Genomic DNA, 24,295 nt, shown 5'->3' with positions numbered 1-24,295 from the left:
TCACCACCGGGGTTAGCGGCTTGGTTGTGTGACCTGTATGACTTCCTGCGATTAGAGAAGATAAAGTATGAGTTAAGGGGTACTTCAGGAGGGTTTGAGGAAAGGCGGGGGATGTTTGTGACCGTGTTTGAGGGGCTGTTCGTCGTGGGGGAGGGTGAAAAGGGATAGCAATCTGTACAGATTGTATAGTTAATTGTTGGGAAGTATGTTTCCTGGGTGTTTATTTGCTGTAACTGTTTTGATGCATGTTTGTAATAAAATACATTTGGAAAAAAACTATGATGTAGGAACAGTGATTGGATAGAATGAGGCGCCTCTTTTTTTACAACTCATTAAATCAGAAGCCATTGTATATTTTGTACTGCTGTTAAACGATTTTGGCTTTGCAGTAAAACAGCAAGTACAGGAGGCTGGATGCCAAAACCGTTCACGATTTCAGCTCTACATTAGATATCACAGTAAGAATAATTTGGGACTTGACGCAAATTGCAGTTTTAGGGGCAGAACGGTAGCACAGCGGTTGGCACTGTTGCTTCACAGCACCAGGTTCTCTGGGCTTGGTCACTGACTGTGCAGAGTCTGCACGTTCTCCCTGTGTCTGCGGGGGTTTCCTCTGGGTGCTCCGGTTTCCTCCCACAAGTCCCGAAAGACATGCTGTTAGGTGATTTGGACATTCTTGAATTCTCCCTCTGTGTACCCGAACAGGCGCCGGAATGTGGCGACTCGGGGCTTTTCACAGTAACTTCATTGCAGTGTCAATGTAAGTCTACTTGTGAAATTAAAGATTATTATTAACTGGTGACAAACAAATTTTTTACATTTTAAAATTCAAAAAACTCCCAGCAACCCACTGGATCCTCCTTTCGACCAACTGACTCTTTTCCGACATTAGAAATTAGATGATCAGTTACAGGAACATCACGTGTGTTCCCAATATTCTACCTTCATTTGATTTGAAAGAAATGAGATATTGACACTATAATTTGGTACTGCTGACCTTTAACATTTTTAAACAGTATCTGTGGTTTCACAGCAGCATTAAATTCTTATTATCAACTTCGTTTCGTGATTTTGCAGGACTACATTGCAACATTGGGACAGAAATTCCGAGGAGTGGCAATTATAGTCGGATTGCCACTTTGTTCCTTTTATCGCGCCTGACCTTCCGATTGGGGCCGGCTAAGAAAAATGCAGAGTTGGAGGAAGTGAAGCCATGCCCCCTTTTTTTCCCCCATAGAATTTAGTGCAGAAGAAGGACATTTGGCCCATCGAGTCTGCACCGGCTCTTGGAAAGAGCACCCCATCCAAAGTCAACACCTCCACACTATCCCCATAACCCAGTAACCCCACCCAACACTAAGGGCAATTCATCATGGCCAATCCACCTAACCTGCACATCTTTGGACTGTGGGAGGAAACTGGAGCACCCGGAGGAAACCCACACACACATGGGGAGGATGTGCAGACTCCGCACAGACAGTGACCCAAGCCGGAATCAAACCTGGGACCCTGGAGCTGTGAAGCAATTGTGTTATCCACAATGCTACCATGCTGCCCTTTTTACAACACTAGCTTCTGTAAATCCATTTACGGTTCTAGCCACCTTGAGTAGCCAGGGAGAAGGTAAGTGGGTGGGGGGTGGAATGCTGTGGTGGTCACCCAGGAGTTCAAAGTGTTTTTAATTCTTTGAACTTTTGCCTGGAAAACAATCAGAACCATCTGAACTCTGCAATTTAAATCATTTGGATGGTTCCTGGTGCAATGTAATTGGCCATCGGAAGTTTGAACTTCCTGGGCAATTTCCGTGCACTCTCTGCATGGGGACTTGAAGGGGGGTCCCACTGCACATCTTCTGGGAAACCTCTGTGGTATGACATCCCAGGGAGCGGAAGTTATGGGCCAATATATGTTTGCTGATCCCAGCGGCAACTATCTTAGCTTGATCGAATTATTTATTTCACAGGGTCCTGGATAAGTCACAGCTTCCTGCACCTCATCAGGAAGAATAAAGTCATTATTTATCAATCCTCACCCACAAATGTTGTTCTCTCTACTCTGGTTCAATCCCCTTCCCATCTACTCAACTAGGTTGAAACAAATTGTTTGCAATCGTAGTTCCCTAAACTTAGCTTTAGAATCCACATCATACTGATCACTGAATCCACTTGCTTACACCGCATCACCAACTCTGCCTGCAAGTTGTCACATCCTGAACATGCCTTTGCCAAATCCAGATTTGAATATTCTAACGCAGGCGATCCCAACCATTTCGCGCGAGGTCAACATCGCACGTAAAAGAAATTCCATGGACCTCGTAACAAGCATTTTTTCTGTATAAAAATTAGTTATACTATCAAACGAAGAGCAGTCAGAGATGATTGGCCCATTGGCCTTCTTTCATGCTCCAGGATAAGAAGAGTGATGATCCACTGCTTTTTAACAATTCGATTACATATATCACCCTTCAAACAGTCCACTTGGAAGAAAGATGCCATCAATATTTAATGTAAAAATATCATGACTCCATTTACAAAGCGCATGTATATAAATTTTGATACAGATGCGAAGAAAACCATACCCAGGCCACCAGATCTCTCAATAAAATAGAAAAGTGTGTGACTCAGAAGAAACATTAGAATATTGGCATTATTTACCAATAGTTCCAGAGGATTCCCCATGCCAGGTACAAAGATCTCCTCCAACCAATGATCCCTCTAATCTTTTCCATCCCTGTGCCTGTTAAGGACCTTTCCGATTGATTTCCTTAGTTCCTAGTTCTTTTATTTTGTCTTTATCGGTTTTGGTCCATGGATCGTTAATGGAGACATACCTTTAAATCGAGCAGAGGAAGTTCGGAACTCAATCAAAATAGCACACCATGTTATTAAGTTTTGCATTTTGGGCAGAAGAACCAAGACATTATGGCACCCAAGAGGTTTATTTAAATTAGTTGACTGGTTGCCAATGGATTCGCCAGGGACAATATTCTGCCCAGCAACCAACAGCAATTGATTGTCAGGTGGGGCTTTTCAGAGAGAACCTGGGGCGGTACAGTGGCACAGTACCTAAGACCTGGGAACAATTCCAGCCTTGAGCGACCAGCTGTGTGGAGTTCGCACATTTTTCCCACGTCGGTGTGGGTTTCCTCCGGGTGCCCCCACAGTCCAAAGATGTGCAGGTGAGTTGGATTGGCCACACTATATTATCCCTTGGTGTCCAATCGTTAGGTGGGGTCACAGGGATGGGGCAGGGGAGTGGGCCTAGGTAGGGTGCTCTTTTTGAAGGTCAGTGCAGACTTGATGCGCCAAATGGCCTCCTTCTGCACGGTAGCGATTCTATGGTTCTACGGTTGATTCTAAGCCACTGGACCCTCAAAGTGGAAGCAACTCTGTCTCTGCTCTGTTGCCTACTCTCTGAACAGTAAGAAGTCTTACAACACCAGGTTAAAGTCCAACAGGTTTGTTTCGATGTCACTAGCTTTCGGAGCGCTGCTCCTCCTCAGGTGAATGAAGAGGTATGTCCCAGAAACATATATATATATAGACAGATTCAAAGATGCCAGACAATGCTAGGAATGCGAGCATTAGCAGGTGATTAAATCTTTACAGATCCAGAGATGGGATAACCCCAGGTTAAAGAGGTGTGAATTGTGTCAAGCCAGGACAGTTGGTAGGATTTCGCAGGCCAGATGGTGAGGGATGAATGTAATGCGACATGAATCCCAGGTCCCGGTTGAGGCCGCACTCATGTGTGCGGAACTTGGCTATAAGCTTCTGCTCGGCGATTCTGCGTTGTTGCGCGGCCTGAAGGCCGCCTTGGAGAACGCTTACCCGGAGATCAGAGGCTGAATGCCCTTGACTGCTGAAGTGTTCCCCGACTGGAAGGGAACATTCCTGCCTGGTGATTGTCGCGCGATGTCCGTTCATTCGTTGTCGCAGCGTCTGCATGGTCTCGCCAATGTACCACGCTTCGGGACACTTTTTCCTGCAGCGTATGAGGTAGACTCTCTGAAGGCAGAGGCTTCTCTGTTCTGTCTTGTCTTGCCTTGCTGCCTGAAGGCAGAAGCTCTTACATCCTGAAAGAAGCTGTCTCTCTCTTTCTTGAATGCCTGCTATTTCAGCAAGTCTACAGTGAAACCATTACAAGCTGAAGGAAAAGATAACATCCATCTGAAAGCCTAGACTGAAAAAGTAATTAACTGGAAGATGTCCAGTCATCATTATTTTACACCCCTCATTCCCCTCAGTGTGCATTTATGAGGGTGGGGTGAGTTATGGGGTGGGGGGATGGGTTAGCACTCAACAGTAGTTGACCAGTTGTATTTGTTACCTATTTAATTACAGTTACTGCTAACAATAAAAAGTTAGCTGTTTAAATTTACTAACGTGGTGACTGTAGTTATTGGGCACCTGATGACCTCAGGTATTTTTAAATAAAAGTTAATTTCAACGGTGTTGCAACTCCGGGTCAAGTGGGTCAGTAGGTCAAGCTGGAATTAATCGCTCACTGGCCAAGGCTGTCATAACAAAACTCATTCTGCACTGTTATGTGCACCAATATCAAGGTAATGTGCAGATGTGCGCAACCAATAGAATTAAAAGAACCGTTATATGAAACATATGTACCACAGTGCCACCTCTGTTCAGTCTGTCCTGCCAGAGACAGAGCTGAACGAGGAATAAGGATGGTGGCATCTGGGACATTATCAGTGAGTATGACGACGACAAACAGTTGCTTGAAGCATCTGTGAGATTGCGCTCCCATTTTGGCACAAGCCCCCGGATGTTAATAAGGAGTGCCTTGCAGGGTCGACAGGGCTGGGTTTGCCGTCGTCATTTTTTTTGTAGCAGCTGAGTGGCTTGCTGGGCCATTTCAGAGGAGTTTAAGACATTATTGTGGCTTTGGAGTCATATGTCGGCCAGATCAGGTAAGGACAGCAGGTTTCCTTATCTAAAGGACATTAGTGAACCAGCTGGGTTTTTATGACAATCGATAATGGTTTCATGATCATCATTCAACTTAATTCCAGATGTTTTATTGAGTTTAAATTTCACCATCTGATGTGGTGGGATTCAAACCCAACTCCTCAGACGATTACACTAGATCTCTGGACTACTAGTCTAACGAAAATACCACTGTGCGTCGGATGTATCTCCAGAGAGATCAAACAGATCACACTTCAATGCCTATCAAGCCATCCCCATAAAAATCAATACCCTGGAAAGTCAAGCAACCTGCTGCTGCACTGATTGGCAAGTTGTTTCATGGGCAACAGGCTACCGTGCAAAACTAAAAAAATACACACAAATGCAATCATAACAGCAGTAAGATGTCTGGTGATTCCCTTTGCATTGCTCCAAAACCTTCAGGAGTTAAAATGTTCATTGAATAAGCCAGTTGCAAGACCAACATCTATTGCTCCCGGAGGTTTGTCTTACAGTATTATGGGATGCCAAACAGCAAAGGCCAAACTGGACCAGCAGCAATCCATCCTTCGCCAATCCAGGCAGCCTCTGCACAAACTAATCTCTTTTCCTCTTCTATATACAAACACTGAGACTGTCTCAGTCTCTCATCCTCAACAGGCGGTGGAGCGTTGTCAATCCTTTAAACCCTGCATCTGTCCACAATAAGATAACTGATCTATGGCACTGCATCAGCCAGTAATATCCCTAGTGACTGTCAAGCAATAGGAAGTCAATAAAATCACTTTACAAAGAATCCCAAGATTTTGCACTCCCCCTTCATCCTTCTCATGATAGCCAGTTCAAAAGCCCAACCCAAATCCTCTCCTTGCTGGAGACATCACCAATCCACTTCAACCTGCCCAAAATTACATCACCAGCATATTGGTCCACTCATCGCACCACCTTCACTGTACTTGCTCTCTTTATTCAACTCATTATATTTAAAATCTTGGTCTGAAATCCCTTCCGTTGCATTCTCTAATCCAGATTCTACAAACTCAAATAGCCTTATGGCACCTCTCAAATTCTCCATTGCTTTGCTGCAATACGTTGCCACACCAATGATACCAGCTTCATCTGCCATCATGGTCTTATTTTCTGAAATTCCAGCCTAAACCTCTTGCTTGAAATGTTGACACAACCCGAGTTAGGGAACTGGAGCTGGAGTTGGAAGAACTTCGGATCATTCGGGAGGCAGAGGGGGTCATAGATAGCAGCTTCAGGGAATTAGTTACACCAAAGATTGGAGATAGATGGGTAACTGTAAGAGGGACTGGGAAAAAACAGTCAGTGCAGGGATCCCCTGCGGTCGTTCCCCTGAGAAACAAGTATACCGCTTTGGATACTTGTGGGGGGGGGGGGGGGGGACTTACCAGGGGTAAGCCATGGGGTACGGGCCTCTGGCACGGAGTCTGTCCCTGTTGCTCAGAAGGGAAGGGGGGAGAGGAGCAGAGCATTAGTAATTGGGGACTCGATAGTCAGGGGCACAGATAGGAGATTTTGTGGGAGCGTGAGAGACTCACGTTTGGTATGTTGCCTCCCAGGTGCAAGGGTACGTGATGTCTCGGATCGTGTTTTCCGGGTCCTTAAGGGGGAGGGGGAGCAGCCCCAAGTCGTGGTCCACATTGGCACTAACGACATAGGTAGGAAAGGGGACAAGGATGTCAGGCAGGCTTTCAGGGAGCTAGGATGGAAGCTCAGAACTAGAACAAACAGAGTTGTTATCTCTGGGTTGTTGCCCGTGCCACGTGATAGTGAGATGAGGAATAGGGAGAGAGAGCAATTAAACACGTGGCTACAGGGATGGTGCAGGCGGGAGGGATCCAGATTTCTGGATAACTGGGGCTCTTTCTGGGGAAGGTGGGACCTCTACATCTGAACCTGCGGGGCACAAATATCCTGGGGGGGGGGGGGGGGGGGGGAGATTTGTTAGTGCTCTTTGGGGGGGTTTAAACGAATGCAGCAGGGGCATGGGAACCTGGATTGTAGTTTTAGGGTAAGGGAGAATGAGAGTATAGAGGTCAGGAGCTCAGATTTGACGTCGCAGGAGGGGGCCAGTGTTCAGGTAGGTGGTTTGAAGTGTGTCTACTTCAATGCCAGGAGTATACGAAATAAGGTAGGGGAACTGGCAGCATGGGTTGGTACCTGGGACTTCGATGTTGTGGCCATTTCGGTGACATGGATAGAGCAGGGACAGGAATGGATGTTGCAGGTTCCGGGGTTTAGGTGTTTTAGTAAGCTCAGAGAAGGAGGCAAAAGAGGGGGAGGTGTGGCGCTGCTAGTCAAGAGCAGTATTACGGTGGCGGAGAGGATGCTAGATGGGGACTCATCTTCCGAGGTAGTATGGGCTGAGGTTAGAAACATGAAAGGAGAGGTCACACTGTTGGGAGTCTTCTATAGGCCTCCAAATAGTTCTAGGGATGTAGAGGAAAGGATGGCGAGGATGATCCTGGATAAGAGCGAAAGTAACAGGGTAGTTATTATGGGAGACTTTAACTTTCCAAATATTGACTGGAAAAGATATAGTTCGAGTACATTAAATGGGTCGTTTTTTGTACAGTGTGTGCAGGAGGGTTTCCTGACACAGTTTGTTGACAGGCCAACAAGAGGCGAGGCCACATTGGATTTGGTTTTGGGTAATGAACCAGGCCAGGTGTTGGATTTGGAGGTAGGTGAGCACTTTGGGGACAGTGACCACAATTCGGTGACGTTTACGTTAAGGATGGAAAGGGATAAGTATACACCGCAGGGCAAGAGTTATAGCTGGGGGAAGGGAAATTATGATGCCATTAGACGTGACTTGGGGGGGATAAGGTGGAGAAGTAGGCTGCAAGTGTTGGACACATTGGATAAGTGGAGCTTGTTCAAGGATCAGCTACTGCGTGTTCTTGATAAGTATGTACCGGTCAGGCAGGGAGGAAGGTGCCGAGCGAGGGAACCATGGTTTACCAAAGAAGTGGAATCTCTTGTTAAGAGGAAGAAGGAGGCCTATGTGAAGATGAGGTGTGAAGTTTCAGTTGGGGCGATGGATAGTTACAAGGTAGCGAGGAAGGATCTAAAGAGAGAGCCAAGACGAGCAAGGAGGGGACATGAGAAGTATTTGGCAGGAAGGATCAAGGAAAACCCAAAAGCTTTCTATAGGTATGTCAGGAATAAGCGAATGACTAGGGAAAGAGTAGGACCAGTCAAGGACAGGGATGGGAAGTTGTGTGTAGAGTCTGAATAGATAGGCGAGATACTACTTGAATATTTTTCGTCAGTATTCACTCAGGAAAAAGATAATGTTGTGGAGGAGAATGCTGAGCTCCAGGTAAATAGATTAGATGGCATTGAGGTACGTAGGGAAGAGGTGTTGGCAATTCTGGACAGGCTGAAAATAGATAAGTCCCCGGGACCTGATGGGATTTATCCTAGGATTCTCTGGGAGGCCAGGGAAGAGATTGCTGGACCATTGGCTTTGATTTTTATGTCATCATTGGCTACAGGAATAGTGCCAGAGGACTGGAGGATAGCAAATGTGGTCCCTTTGTTCAAAAAGGGGAGCAGAGACAACCCCGGCAACTATAGACCGGTGAGCCTCACGTCTGTAGTGGGTAAAGTCTTGGAGGGGATTATAAGAGACAAGATTTATAATCATCTAGATAGGAATAATATGATCAGGGATAGTCAGCATGGCTTTGTGAAGGGTAGGTCATGCCTCACAAACCTTATCGAGTTCTTTGAGAAGGTGACTGAACAGGTAGACGAGGGTAGAGCAGTTGATGTGGTGTATATGGATTTCAGCAAAGCGTTTGATAAGGTTCCCCACGGTAGGCTATTGCAGAAAATACGGAGGCTGGGGATTGAGGGTGATTTAGAGATGTGGATCAGAAATTGGCTAGCTGAAAGAAGACAGAGGGTGGTGGTTGATGGGAAATGTTCAGAATGGAGTACAGTCGCAAGTGGAGTACCACAAGGATCTGTTCTGGGGCCGTTGCTGTTTGTCATTTTTATCAATGACCTAGAGGAAGGCGCAGAAGGGTGGGTGAGTAAATTTGCAGACGATACTAAAGTCGGTGGGGTTGTCGATAGTGTGGAAGGAAGTAGTGTAGAGGGATATAGATAAGCTGCAGAGCTGGGCTGAGAGGTGGCAAATGGAGTTTAATGTAGAGAAGTGTGAGGTGATTCACTTTGGAAGGAATAACAGGAATGTGGAATATTTGGCTAATGGAAAAGTTCTTGAAAGTGTGGATGAGCAGAGGGATCTAGGTGTACATGTACATAGATCCCTGAAAGTTGCCACCCAGGTTGATAGGGTGGTGAAGAAGGCCTATGGAGTGTTGGCCTTTATTGGTAGAGGGATTGAGTTCCGGAGTCAGGAGGTCATGTTGCAGCTGTACAGAACTCTGGTACGGCCGCATTTGGAGTATTGCGTACAGTTCTGGTCACCGCATTATAGGAAGGACGTGGAGGCTTTGGAGCGGGTGCAGAGGAGATTTACCAGGATGTTGCCTGGTATGGAGGGAAAATCTTATGAGGAAAGGCTGATGGACTTGAGGTTGTTTTCGTTGGAGAGAAGAAGGTTAAGAGGAGACTTAATAGAGGCATACAAAATGATTAGGGGGCTGGATAGGGTGGACAGTGAGAGCCTTCTCCCGCGGATGGAAATGGCTGGCACGAGGGGACATAGCTTTAAACTGAGGGGTAATAGATATAGGACAGAGGTCAGAGGTAGGTTCTTTACGCAAAGAGTAGTGAGGCCGTGGAATGCCCTACCTGCTACAGTAGTGAACTCGCCAACATTGAGGGCATTTAAAAGTTTATTGGATAAACATATGGATGATCATGGTATAGTGTAGGTTAGATGGCTTTTGTTTCAGTGCAACATCGTGGGCCGAAGGGCCTGTACTGCGCTGTATTGTTCTATGTTCTATGTAACCCATCTTTTCCATTTAGCTTTCTAGGGTTAGAATTCATTTCCTTATACTCAGCACCTTGGATAATATTTCACATTAAAGATGCTGTATAAACAAAGTGCTGCTGTTGAAGTAATCAAAACAATCTTAAACCACTTTGTCTATTGTCTATGGAAGAAACAAAATTAAGTTTTTGATTAAATTGGATGGGAAGATCAAAGATTGTTAAACATTTGGGACAAAAAATATGTTGCAAGTTACAACAGGCATTGCTACTCCTGAAACGCAGCCTCAGACCTTACCTCTGCAATCCTCTCATCAGAGACGGTGATTCAATTTCACGAATTCCAAGTTTGCCCAGCAAATATTCAACAGTTGATGGATTAGCAAATCCAAGTGTGCGATATAAAATTTTGTCATATGTTTCAGCAACAGGATTACCCAGAGTTAAATTACACCTGCAGACATAAACAAAAAGGTTAAGAGCAGCAGTAGGAACTGGTTTCACAGTGTGGTTGTCAACATTGTTGTATTAGCTAGACTAGGAATATGCCAACAAAAAAGATCAAGTACTCTTAAAGGTTCACATCAAACAAGAGAAGCGAATGAGATATATTGAATGTCAATAGTGAATTGCTGAATCACAAAGTCAAAACTAAATTGGTTGACATAGATTTCTACAGTATAACAGTGCCTACACTTCAAAACTACTAACTTAAATCCCGATCAGCACTTGGGACATCAAGGTTGCAACAGCTGCTATCTGTAAATATGGTCCAATGAGGAAGGTTATGCACAATACCGAGGAGTGCCCCCTTTACAGACTAAACTATGCACTGATCATCTAAAGCTCAGTAAATCAGGAGGATATAGCATAGTTTTAGCAATTTGTTTTCACTAAATAGATTTCAGCGAGGTCAGCCTGTTTTTCTATTTGGCAGTTCAGAATACTGGGAATTTGTGCAAGGAAAGAAACAAGCAAGGCTCTCTCCAAATAGAACAGTTCTGCGTTTGGCAAATTTCAAACAGATCCTGGTGTTGAAGCAGGTCTCTGAGAACAGAGCAGACACAGCGTTATTATATGTGTTATACAGTTGAAAAGGATAGAACACTGAAGACAGAAAAGGGGAGGGATTATGGATTGATGTTTTGTTGAATTATTATAAGATGTTGGAGAAGGGGGTTTTAAAGGATTCTGTTGTGAACAGAGGGAGAGGGGGTTCATAGACGTGTGCGTTGTCTGTGTTAATTGTGTTAATGCAACTCAAGAGCCAAATGAATAAGTGGGAAGTGAGAGATCCAACAAAATGGAGTTTGAAAGAATGAGATTGCACATCTTGCCACATTCGTGAGAGAAGTAATAAGACTGCTTTTATCTACGGCATATGGTGTTGTAGCAACTAATTGGAGCGGAATTTTCCTTTTTATTTCAAATATCCTTGGCCAGTTAATTAATGGTTGAATTTTGAATTCAGTTTATTTGCAAGTGAAATCTTGTCTAGCAGCTTTCCTTCCGTTAGTATAGTGGGGATTCTTTTCTTTAAAAAAAAAGTTATCAAGCTGGACAGAGATCATAACATATGATACTAATAGATACTAATAGAAATTATAAACATTGCACATTCTCCATTCATCCAGTAAAACCATATGTCTAGACAAAAATATAAAAGGCAATAAAGACAATTCAATTAATAATTTGAAATTATGATACACAAATAACTCAGTTTAAAAAAAATAATCTAAAACATATTTTAATATTGAAAATCCCATGGCAAATGTTTGTATAATGAGTTTCAGAGCAGCACACATTCTCAGCAAAATCTCAATTAGATAAACTTCACACACATATATATAGGATCATATAACTATCAGCTTCCTATTTATCGTATGGGGTGAAGGTAGGGGAGGGGGAAAGAGTTGCACAATGGTACCGGTAGTGCGCAGGAAGATCTTCACCACTGATGACACCCAATTTCCAATGTGAAAGATGAGTTGGAAGAGCTGAAGGATGCAAAGTTACTGCAAGCCTTTCATGATAACGATCAACATCTTTTAAAACAGCTGTAAAACAGATTGAAGAGATGAATGTATGACAACTGAGGCATATTCCAATCAACACCAATTTTTCAATAAATATTATTGATCTTCAATACCTCTTATGAGATCCCCTACTTGAAAGTAAGACAAAGGATCTTCATGTTTCCCATGTGAAGGCACATCTCTTACTGGACAAAGTGCCTGCAATAATTTTAAACATGTAATTAACATATCATTCAATTTTCTATGGTGCATTTTGCACATCCTAAAACAACTTTTTCAGCCAAATTAAAAGGTTGTGGAATAACTTAAAGATCAGTGCGGAGTGTTGGGGTTTCAAAATTTAATGTTTCTGAAGAAAAATCAGCTAATTGAGATTTTCTTTCCCCGAATACTTTTTGCCAGGGAGTAATACAATTTTGGAAAAGCATGATAAGGAGGATACATAATGAGAATCTTCAAGAAGAATTGCATCATTCACTGTGATCATAACTTATTTCTGACTGCTGTTTATCAGCTGAGATAATGGTATATGACATTTTCTCAATGCGCATCATGCATTCTATTTTAGCTCTAGCTACATACAAAATAAGCTAGACAGACATTTAATCATGAAAACAAGTTAGTTGAATTGTCAACTATAGGTAATTCTGGTGAAGTTAGTTTTAATATTCTCCCTTAAAAATGCAGTTAGGGGCAGCACGGTGGCGCAGTGGGTAGCACTGCAGCCTCACGGCGCTGAGGTCCCAGGTTCGATCCCGGCTCTGGGTCACTGTCCTTGTGGAGTTGCACATTCTCCTTGTGTTTGCATGTGTTTCGCACCCACAACCCAAAGATGTGCAGGTTAGGTGGATTGGCCACGCTAAATTGCCCCTTAATTGGAAAAATGAATTGGGTACTCTAAATTTTAAAAAAATGCAGTTACAACTTAATAACACAATTTTCAAAATCTTAAACTTTTATAGCAATAATACATGCTGCAATATCTTACTGTTATTTCCAAGGATTCAATGTCCCGCCTAAGGTCTCCTCCAAGACTGATTAATGTCATGAAGAATCCAAAATCACGAATGGATGAAACTCGCCCAATCACAATATCTCCACGTTCAATATCACGGAAAAAGTACTGTCTTTTGTCATCACTTGGAACCTCCATTAGCTGTTCGAGAGGAGGCATAATTGCATAATAATCTGAAAAAGAAACAAGGGCTTCAAGATATATGAAAGTGTCTGGGGTTCTACAATAAATCTATCACAAATTCAAAACCACACTATCATTACAACAAAATCTATCTGCAATGAGCATGGTGTATTCCAAAATGTTATTTAATTTAAATGTCTCTGAACGATCATAGGACATGCTGAAAGGGGAGGGTGAACAGCCAGAGGTCGTAGTACACATAGGTACTAACGACATAGGCAGGAAAAGTGATGTGGTCCTGCAGTTGTTGTTCAGGGAGTTAGGCAGGAAGCTAAAAAGCAGGACATCGAAGGGCTGTAATTTCAGGATTACTCCCTGTGCCACGTGCCAGTGAAGCGAGAAATAGGACGATAGTGCAGCTAAATACGTGGCTAACTGGTGGTGCAGGAGGGAGGGTTTCAGATTTCTGGACCACTGGGATCTCTTCTGGGGCAGGTGTCACCTGCACAAGGACAGGTTGCATCTAAATTAGTTAGTTAGATGCCGTTAGTGTCCCTGCTGATTTTACCTGCAGGAAGTGCTGCCATCTCCAGCTCCTCCAAGACCGAGTTAGGGAACTGGAGCTGGAGTTGGAAGAACTTCGGATCATTCGGGAGGCAGAGGGGGTCATAGATAGCAGCTTCAGGGAATTAGTTACACCAAAGATTGGAGATAGATGGGTAACTGTAAGAGGGACGGGGAAAAAACAGTCAGTGCAGGGATCCCCTGCGGTCGTTCCCCTGAGAAACAAGTATACCGCTTTGGATACTTGTGGGGGGGACGACTTACCAGGGGTAAGACATGGGGTACGGACCTCTGGCACAGAGTCTGTCCCTGTTGCTCAGAAGGGAAGGGGGGAGAGGAACAGAGCATTAGTAATTGGGGACTCTATAGTCAGGGGCACAGATAGGAGATTTTGTGGGAGCGTGAGAGACTCACGTTTGGTATGTTGCCTCCCAGGTGCAAGGGTACGTGATGTCTCGGATCGTGTTTTCCGGGTCCTTAAGGGGGAGGGGGAGCAGCCCCAAGTCGTGGTCCACATTGGCACTAACGACATAGGTAGGAAAGGGGATAAGGATGTCAGGCAGGCTTTCAGGGAGCTAGGATGGAAGCTCAGAACTAGAACAAACAGAGTTGTTATCTCTGGGTTGTTACCCGTGCCACTTGATAGTGAGATGAGGAATAGGGAGAGAGAGCAATTAAACACGTGGCTACAGGGATGGTGCAGGCGGGAGGGATTCAGATTTCTGGATAACTGGGGCTCTTTCTGGGGAAGGTGGGACCTCTACAGACAGGATGGTCTACATCTGAACCTGCGGGGCACAAATATCCTGGGGGGGAGATTTGTTAGTGCTCTTTGGGGGGGTTTAAACTAATGCAGCAGGGGCATGGGAACCTGGATTGTAGTTTTAGGGTAAGGGAGAATGAGAGTATAGAGGTCAGGAGCTCAGATTTGACGTCGCAGGAGGGGGCCAGTGTTCAGGTAGGTGGTTTGAAGTGTGTCTACTTCAATGCCAGGAGTATACGAAATAAGGTAGGGGAACTGGCAGCATGGGTTGGTACCTGGGACTTCGATGTTGTGGCCATTTCGGAGACATGGATAGAGCAGGGACAGGAATGGATGTTGCAGGTTCCGGGGTTTAGGTGTTTTAGTAAGCTCAGAGAAGGAGGCAAAAGAGGGGGAGGTGTGGCGCTGCTAGTCAAGAGCAGTATTACGGTGGCGGAGAGGATGCTAGATGGGGACTCATCTTCAGAGGTAGTATGGGCTGAGGTTAGAAACAGGAAAGGAGAGGTCACCCAGTTGGGAGTTTTCTATAGGCCTCCAAATAGTTCTAGGGATGTAGAGGAAAGGATGGCGAGGATGATCCTGGATAAGAGCGAAAGTAACAGGGTAGTTATTATGGGAGACTTTAACTTTCCAAATATTGACTGGAAAAGATATAGTTCGAGTACATTAGATGGGTCGTTTTTTGTACAGTGTGTGCAGGAGGGTTTCCTGACACAGTTTGTTGACAGGCCAACAAGAGGCGAGGCCACATTGGATTTGGTTTTGGGTAATGAACCAGGTCAGGTGTTGGATTTGGAGGTAGGTGAGCACTTTGGGGACAGTGACCACAATTCGGTGACGTTTACGTTAAGGATGGAAAGGGATAAGTATACACCGCAGGGCAAGAGCTATAGCTGGGGGAAGGGAAATTATGATGCCATTAGACGTGACTTGGGGGGGATAAGGTGGAGAAGTAGGCTGCAAGTTTTGGACACACTGGATAAGTGGAGCTTGTTCAAGGATCAGCTACTGCGTGTTCTTGATAAGTATGTACCGGTCAGGCAGGGAGGAAGGTGCCGAGCGAGGGAACCGTGGTTTACCAAAGAAGTGGAATCTCTTGTTAAGAGGAAGAAGGAGGCCTATGTGAAGATGAGGTGCGAAGTTTCAGTTGGGGCGATGGATAGTTACAAGGTAGCGAGGAAGGATCTAAAGAGAGAGCTAAGACGAGCAAGGAGGGGACATGAGAAGTATTTGGCAGGAAGGATCAAGGAAAACCCAAAAGCTTTCCATAGGTATGTCAGGAATAAGCGAATGACTAGGGACAGAGTAGGACCAGTCAAGGACAGGGATGGGAAGTTGTGTGTAGAGTCTGAAGAGATAGGCGAGATACTAAATGAATATTTTTCGTCAGTATTCACTCAGGAAAAAGATAATGTTGTGGAGGAGAATGCTGAGCTCCAGGTAAATAGATTAGATGGCATTGAGGTACGTAGGGAAGAGGTGTTGGCAATTCTGGACAGGCTGAAAATAGATAAGTCCCCGGGACCTGATGGGATTTATCCTAGGATTCTCTGGGAGGCCAGGGAAGAGATTGCTGGACCATTGGCTTTGATTTTTATGTCATCATTGGATACAGGAATAGTGCCAGAGGACTGGAGGATAGCAAATGTGGTCCCTTTGTTCAAAAAGGGGAGCAGAGACAACCCCGGCAACTATAGACCGGTGAGCCTCACGTCTGTAGTGGGTAAAGTCTTGGAGGGGATTATAAGAGACAAGATTTATAATCATCTAGATAGGAATAATATGATCAGGGATAGTCAGCATGGCTTTGTGAAGGGTAGGTCATGCCTCACAAACCTTATCGAGTTCTTTGAGAAGGTGACTGAACAGGTAGACGAGGGTAGAGCAGTTGATGTGGTGTATATGGATTTCAGCAAAGCGTTTGATAAGGTTCCCCACGGTAGGCTATTGCAGAAAATACGGAGGCTGGGGATTGAGGGTGATTTAGAGATGTGGATCAGAAATTGGCTAGCTGAAAGACAGAGGGTGGTGGTTGATGGGAAATGTTCAGAATGGAGTTCTGTCACAAGTGGAGTACCACAAGGATCTGTTCTGGGGCCGTTGCTGTTTGTCATTTTTATCAATGACCTAGAGGAAGGCGCAGAAGGGTGGGTGAGTAAATTTGCAGACGATACTAAAGTCGGTGGGGTTGTCGATAGTGTGGAAGGAAGTAGCAGGTTACAGAGGGATATAGATAAGCTGAAGTGCTGGGCTGAGAGGTGGCAAATGGAGTTTAATGTAGAGAAGTGTGAGGTGATTCACTTTGGAAGGAAAAACAGGAATGTGGAATATTTGGCTAATGGAAAAGTTCTTGAAAGTGTGGATGAGCAGAGGGATCTAGGTGTCCATGTACATAGATCCCTGAAAGTTGCCACCCAGGTTGATAGGGTGGTGAAGAAGGCCTATGGAGTGTTGGCCTTTATTGGTAGAGGGATTGAGTTCCGGAGTCAGGAGGTCATGTTGCAGCTGTACAGAACTCTGGTACGGCCGCATTTGGAGTATTGCGTACAGTTCTGGTCACCGCATTATAGGAAGGACGTGGAGGCTTTGGAACGGGTGCAGAGGAGATTTACCAGGGTGTTGCCTGGTATGGAGGGAAAATCTTATGAGGAAAGGCTGATGGACTTGAGGTTGTTTTCGTTAGAGAGAAGGTTAAGAGGAGACTTAATAGAGGCATACAAAATGACCAGAGGGATAGATAGGGTGGACAGTGAGAGCCTTCTTCCGCGGATGGAAATGGCTAGCACGAGGGGACATAGCCTTAAACTGAGGGGTAATAGATATAGGACAGAGGTCAGGGGTAGGTTCTTTACGCAAAGAGTAGTGAGGCCGTGGAATGCCCTACCTGCTACAGTAGTGAACTCGCCAACATTGAGGGCATTTAAAAGTTTATTGGATAAACATATGGATGATAATGGTATAGTGTAGGTTAGATGGCTTTTGTTTCGGTGCAACATCGTGGGCCGAAGGGCCTGTACTGCGCTGTATTGTTCTATGTTCTATGTTCTATAAATTGGAGGGGTACCAATATCCTGGCTGGGAGGTTTGTTAGAGTCACTCGGGAAGATTTAAACTAGTATGGCAGGGGGGTGGGAACCAAAGCGCTAGCACAAAAGGTGTAATAACTGAAGTGGAAATAGAGAACAAAAATAAGAGAACATCACCCTGTCTGCTCAAACTTAGTGGTTTGAAGTGTATTTGTTTCAACGCCAGAAGTATAGCAGGTAAGGCAGATGAACTCAGAGCACTTATTAGTACTTGGAATTATGATGTTGTGGATATCACAGAAACGTGGTTAAAGGAAGGGCAGGATTGGCAGCTGAATGTTGGAGGATATAGCTGCTTCAAGAGAGATAGAGGGGATGTAAAAGGGGTGGGGGAGTAGCATTACTGATTAAGGAGAATATTATAGTACTGCGGGAAGACACCTCGGAGGGCTCACAATGAGGCAATGTGGGTAAAGCTCAGGAACATGAAGGGGGCAATCCCAATGGGCATTTATTACAGGCCCCCCGAATTGTCAGCGAGAGATAGAGGAGCAGATAGGTAGAAAGAATTAGGGTGCAAAACTAACAGGGGTTGTGGTAGGGGATTTTATTGTCCCTATATTGACTGGGACTCACTTAGTGCCAGGGGCTTGGATGGGACATGTTGTTTACATGAACTTCAGTAAAGCCTTTGACAAGGTGCCTCATGGCAGACCTGTACAAAAGGTGAAATCACATTGGATCAGAGGCGAGGTGGTAAGATGGATACAGAATTGGCTCGGTCACAGAAGGCAAAGGGTAGCAGTAGAAGGGTGTTTTTCTGAATGGAAGGTTGTGACGAGTGGTGTTCCAGAGGAATCTGTGCTGGGGCCCCTGTTGTTTGTAGTATACATAAATGATTTGGAGGAAAATGTAGCTGGTCTGATCAGTAAGTTCGCGGATGACACCAAGGTTGGTGGAGTGGCAGATAGTTTGCGGATTGTCAGAGGATACAACAGGACATAGATAGGTTGGAGACTTGCGCAGAGAAATGGCAAATGGAGTTTAATCCGGACAAATGTTAGGTAATGCATTTTGGTAGGTCTAACATGGAGGGGAAATATACCGTAAATGGCAAAACTCTTAGGAATATAGAAAGTCAGAAAGATCTGGGCGTGCAGGTCCACAGATATTTGAAAGTGGCAACACAAGTGGACAAGGACAAGGTAGTCAAGAAAGCATACAGAATGCTTGGCTTCATTTGTCAGGGCATCGAGTATAAAAACTGGCAAGTCATGCTACAGTTGTACAGAACCTTGGTACAGCCGCACTTGGAATATTACACACATTCTGGTCGCCACACTACAAGAAGGATATGGAGGCTTTGGAGAGGGTGCAGAGGAGGTTTACCAGGATGTTGCCTGGTCTGGAGGGTGTTAGCTATGTGGAGAGACTGAATAGACTCGGACTGTTTTCATTAGATTGACGGAGGTTGAGGGATGCCCTCAGAGGTCTACAAGATGATGAGGGGCATGGATAGAGTGGATGGACAGGCACTTTTTCCCAGGGTTGGAAGAATCAGTCATCAGGGTACATAGGTTACAGGTCCATTGGGCAAAGTTCCGAGGAGATGTGCGAGGCAGGTTTTTTTTTTGCACAGAGGGTGGTGAGTGCCTGGAACACGATGCTAAGTGAGGTTGTGGAAGCAGATACATTAACAGCGTTCAAAGGCATCTTGACAAATACATGGATAGGATGGGTATAGAGGGATATGGTACAAGGACTGCTCAGGGTTTTGGCCAAGGTTGGTATCATGACCGATACAGGCTTAGAGGGCTGTTCACAGACTCGCTGGCATACTGCCACCTACGTTAACACAGGCATCAATCTCCCTAATACCCAAGAAAGACAAAGACCCAACGGAATGCGGGTCATACTAAACGTAAATGCCAAAATAATTGCCAAGATCCGAGCCAAAGGCTAGAGAACTGCGTTCCAGAGGTGGTCACAGAGGACCAGACAGGCTATGTCAAAGGTAGACAGCTAACATCGAACATCAGGTGCCTACTAGACGTGATCATGACCCTATCCGGGGAGAGAACACCAGAGGTGACCGTCTTCCTGGACCCAGAAAAGGCCTTTGACAGAGTAGAGTGGAAGTACCTCATAGAGGTACTGGAGTGGTTCGGGCTTGGATCAGGATTTACCTCCTGGGGGAAGCTCCTGTACAACGTTCCCATGGCGAGCGTACGGACAAACAACACCAGCTCCCAGTACTTCCAGTTGCACAGGGGCACCAGGGAGGGATGCGCGTGAGGAATTGAACAAATGAATGTGATATAAAATAGTTAGTTCAAATATTAGTTACAGTAATGTAGATGTGGGCCAGTCTAATAGTAGTGAGTTCACAAAGGAATTCAGAAAGCATGGCAAGGATGGGGAAAAGGATGCTGGGTAACAAGAGGCCCAGGGTTAAGGAATGCAAAGTGAGCCAATCAGGATGTATGGCCAGGTCAGGAGGGGTATAGGATGACCTATGGGAATCTTGTATATGAAACTTGATGCCATTTGAATGTATTTGCAGAGATCTTTTTGTCTCTGACTTCACTCGTTTCGAAGGGTCCAGGAGACAGCTTCTGTGTTCTGAATCGCTGTGGAGCGAGTCAGCCTTGCAAGTTCGTCAAAATAAATAATACTATATCTACAAATCCATCTCGAGTTTTATTGAGGCCAGACTGACGGGTAAAGAATTCAATATTGTCATTTGGTGCCGAAACCCGGGATTTCTCCAGACGGTCACCGGCCAGCTGCAAAATCAGAATTAGACTGATGTTGGACAAGGAAAGTGGAAATGGGCCCATAATGTGTGTAGCTAGAAAATGACCATTGATGTTCCCCTCTTCTCATGGTCTGATTGGTCTGGTCACTCGCGGTTGGTACGGAAAGATCGTCTCGGCGAAATCAAAGGTCAGTCTGGGGGTTAGAAAATTAAACTGATGGGATATCATAATATTGATAGTTCAGTTTTGGGTTAATTTTGGAATTGATGGGACATCGAAAGGGTGGTTTAATTCAACGTGTGTGTGTTTTGGAATTGATGGGACGTCGGAAAGACGGTTTAATTCCACGTGCGAGTGTTTTGGAAACTATAGTTGATTAAGCTAAAATTGTATCCTTGGACTGTAGTGGCGAAAAAAACAGTCTTGAGGACTAGTTCGAGATTATGGGGAATTGCTTGGATAACACGAGTCATCCAAACAGTTCAGTGCAAATATTATGTGATATTTATCTAGATAAAGCAAGGGATTTTAGAAAAATGTCAGCAACTTTAAGGAAGAAATTGGGTGATGAATGGCCACTAGGGGGCACTAAAGATCTGGACATCATTAACAAAATTCAAGATGAAATCTGCAAAAAGCTAAAGTACGAAAGCAAAAGAGTTAATTGGATTATGGAGATAATATTGTCAAGAGGAGAGGGACAAGATCATGTTACCAAGTTGGCAAGAAAATGCCCTTAAAATGGGGATTCCAATTAATGAAGGGGGGAACCAGAAAACTCTGGAGATCTTGAAAAAGGAGTGTGCATTCAAAAAAACGCGCAAGTAAAGAGAGGGAGACAGCTAGCGGGGCAGACTCGAGAAAAAAAAAAGGGCTACGTAGTTCAATGGCTGGCCTTGCATTGATGAGGCAGATGGTGACCTAGAGAATTGGACCATGTCGGTTGGAGTCCCGACTGCACCAGTCGCATTGTCTGCACTAATTCCAGAACACCAGGGTACCACAATTTATATCCAGTCACTGCTCCCCAGATTCAAATCATGCCAGCCTCTCCAGTCCCTTTGGTTGATAGTTTGGGTCCTATTTCTGCACCTTCACCGTCTGTTAGAGAAGGGGAGCTCTGTTCCACAAGCCCAGTTAGCTCTAGGATCCGATCTCGGACAATGAGAGAGGGGCCTGATCCTATCCAGAAACAATTACGCATACCACCGAGATCCCTCAAGACCGATATGGTAGGACAGAAAAGTATGAATACAAAGAAAGAGGACGAGAATGGTTCTGAGGAGCCGGAGCTCCCCCTTATCGGAAGGGAAGGACGAAGTCTTTGAAGAGCCAGAGGATTTCGCTAAAGCGCCCCCTAGTGAGACTCTGAGAGTTGCCAATTAGGAAAATACCCAACCCGGATGCTGCAACAGTAGCAGCCTAGCCCACGATAGACGTTTATTTCCCATGGAGACCCAGTGAGATGATGGCTATTCTGGCTGCAATCCCAGACAGGAAGAAATCTCCTGCTGCTTTCGTGGACTATCTGAGAACTACCATCTCAGTTTATCAAGCTGATTCTAGGGACCTCTGGGCCCTAGTCCAGCAGCTTTTAACCCCAGCAGAGTACCGCAGACACCTCAACCACTTGAATTATGTTGGCATAGCGCACTTCAGCAAGCCTATGCCTTGGACGATGATAGACGGGCACAAATCCTGAATGCGTTGAATGCCACATTTCAAAAGCCCATAAACATCTCTGCTATCTTAGACCTCAAACCTAAAAAGACTGAGGAGCCAGAGGAATTTCTGGGACGTTTTAATGAAATCTACCGTGGGCAGTCAGGCGACTTGCTGTACCAAAATGGTCAGAATTCCCCTCAATATTGTGCTATGTTGACTTCCGGTGACGACGGGCGGGAAGCAGCCACGCGTTGGAGGGCTCCCGTTCGGGAACGGCATTGTCGGGGATTAACGCCCGGTCCTAGGGCCAGCGAAGGCAGTAAAAGTCGGGAGACAGCACAGAGGAGAAGAATGTCGAAGAACAGCAAATAAATGGCCGTGAAAAAAGCGGCTGAAAGTCCGTTGGGGAGTGGAAAGGTCACCGCGGGATCAGTAAAGAAAATGGAGGCTGGAGCACCAGGGGAGGCCGCAGTGCTTACGGCTGAAGGAACAACTAAGGTGATGGCTGCGGAATTCGAAAAGCAGTTGGCGCAGATTGCGAAATGCATGGAGACGGTGAGGAAGGAGATGAGGGAGGTTTTGAGTGCGCTGGTGGAGGAGGCGGTTTCCCCGGTGATGACGGCAGTGGCGAGCGCAGTGGTGGAGGTGCGAGAGCAAGGGGAGGCGCTGAAGGAAGTGGAGGAGACATTATTGCAGCACGGTGATCAACTTGCCTCGATGGGGAAAGAGATGCGGAACGTGATGGACACAAACAAGGATCTGCGAGGAAAAATGGAAGATCTGGAAAACAGATCCAGGCGACAGAATTTGAGGATTGTGGGGCTGCCCGAAGGAGTTGAAGGACCAAAGCCGACTGAGCATTTTGCCGCGATGCTGGCAAAACTATTGGGGGAGGGGGAGGATCCCTCCCGATATGAACTGGATCGGGCTCATCGGTCGTGGAGGCCTGTACCAAAGGTGAGTGAGCCGCCAAAGGCAGTGACTCTGTGCTTCCGTAGGTACAGTGTGAAGGAGAAGGTCCTGAGCTCGGCCAAGCAGAAGCGGGTGGTGCAGTGGGCTGGACTTTACGGTGGAGCTGGCGAGGAGGCGGGCTGCCTTCAACCTGGTGCACTGTACATTAGCAAGGTGCAGTGCGGCATTGTATATCCAGCGAAGCCGAGGGTGACTTATAAGCTCAGGGACTGTTATTTTGGGACGGCGGAAGCAGCGGAGGAGTTTACGAAGGCAGAAGGACTGTGGCAGAACTGACAAATTGAGGAATGACCATGTGCCGATGTAACCTCATGACTGTATTTTCTTCTTTTTTGTATCACTGCGCGCGGGTGTAAAGGCTAAAGTGGAGCCAATGTTGCATATATTTGGACAAGGGAAGGGACGGGACTTTCACTCGAAAGGAGGGCTCTTTGGGGTGTAGGTGGATATGCGGGGTTTGTGTGCTAAAAGGGGATCTTTGGGCTTTCCTAGGGCCGGGCAAGGGGGAAAGGGACCCGGCGGGGGCCTCCACGCTGGCCGGTTTAAGCCGGCCAGTGAACGGGAGGTGGGAGGACGGGCTGCGGCCATCGGAGCCTGGCAGAACAGGGTCCGAGTGGTCTAGCCGGGGTGGAAAGTTGGGGGCATGATGGGGTGGCTACGCACCGCCTGTGTAATCTTCGGCCTTGCCTCGCTTGGAGTGACATCGGCGACGGAAATGGAAAAGGGAAATATTATCTACACCAGTAACCCCAACCAAACTACAAGGACATTTCACTTATGCAGAGGTGACGTCCCCATATACGAGGACATGGTACGACTCATGGAAGGTCATCAGGTTAACGGACAATGCAGGACTCATGAAGCAATTGCACCGGTCGCACCGGTCCCGGCGATGGGAAGGGAACATTAGAAGGACACTGCTTTGTTTTTGGAGTACATGTAAATTTGATTTTGGATGTGTTAAGATTGGTGCCATAAAGGTAAAGTCAGACCGTGCGGAGAGGGTAGGAAGAAGTTGTGAGAGGGGGACTAGAGAGAGGACGGAGCGCGTGAGAAGGAGAACAACTAAAACGTAGGTTATCAGGAGATATACTTCATTCATTTAGGACTGAGGGAAACCTGGGTAAAACGCAGGGTGCATTGGAACAGATAGATGCCCCTAGAATCTTGACTGTTAGGATCCACGAGGGTGCAGCGGATGACGGGGTGCTAACAGGAATTGGAAACGCAGCGACGAATCTTCTTAGATGAGGGGGCGTAGCTACGGGTTGGACCGATAGGTTATCATGAAATGATAAAAGGAGGGAATGAGGAATCGAACAAGCGAATGTGATATAAAATAGTTAGTTCAAATATTAGTTACAGTAATGTAGATGTGGGCCAGTCTAATAGTAGTGAGTTCACAAAGGACAAAGGAATTCAGAAAGCATGGCAAGGATGGGGAAAAGGATGCTGGGTAACAAAAGGCCTAGAGTTAAGGAATGCAAAGTGAGCCAATCAGGATGT

At 45.7% G+C, this 24,295-nt stretch overlaps 1 protein-coding gene across 6 annotated transcripts in view; it reads right to left on the bottom strand.

Moving 5' to 3' along the window:
• The window catches only part of ttc14 (tetratricopeptide repeat domain 14), a 91,760-nt gene that overhangs the window by 54,583 nt on the left and 12,882 nt on the right, over positions 1–24,295 (bottom strand). For all 6 annotated transcript variants that reach the window (XM_072474197.1, XM_072474201.1, XM_072474199.1 and 3 more), the window contains exons 3-6: positions 12,891–13,090; positions 12,016–12,100; positions 11,794–11,923; positions 10,165–10,320 (exon numbers count right to left, since the gene is read on the bottom strand). In XM_072474197.1, the coding sequence (XP_072330298.1) occupies positions 10,165–10,320; positions 11,794–11,923; positions 12,016–12,100; positions 12,891–13,090 (571 nt within the window). The remainder of the gene's footprint in view (positions 1–10,164; positions 10,321–11,793; positions 11,924–12,015; positions 12,101–12,890; positions 13,091–24,295) is intronic.

Source organism: Scyliorhinus torazame, chromosome 14 (genome assembly GCF_047496885.1).
Source record: "Scyliorhinus torazame isolate Kashiwa2021f chromosome 14, sScyTor2.1, whole genome shotgun sequence".
Lineage (NCBI taxonomy): Eukaryota > Metazoa > Chordata > Chondrichthyes > Carcharhiniformes > Scyliorhinidae > Scyliorhinus > Scyliorhinus torazame.
Note: the sequence above shows the minus strand (reverse complement) of the source record. Positions and strands in the feature narration are given on the sequence as shown.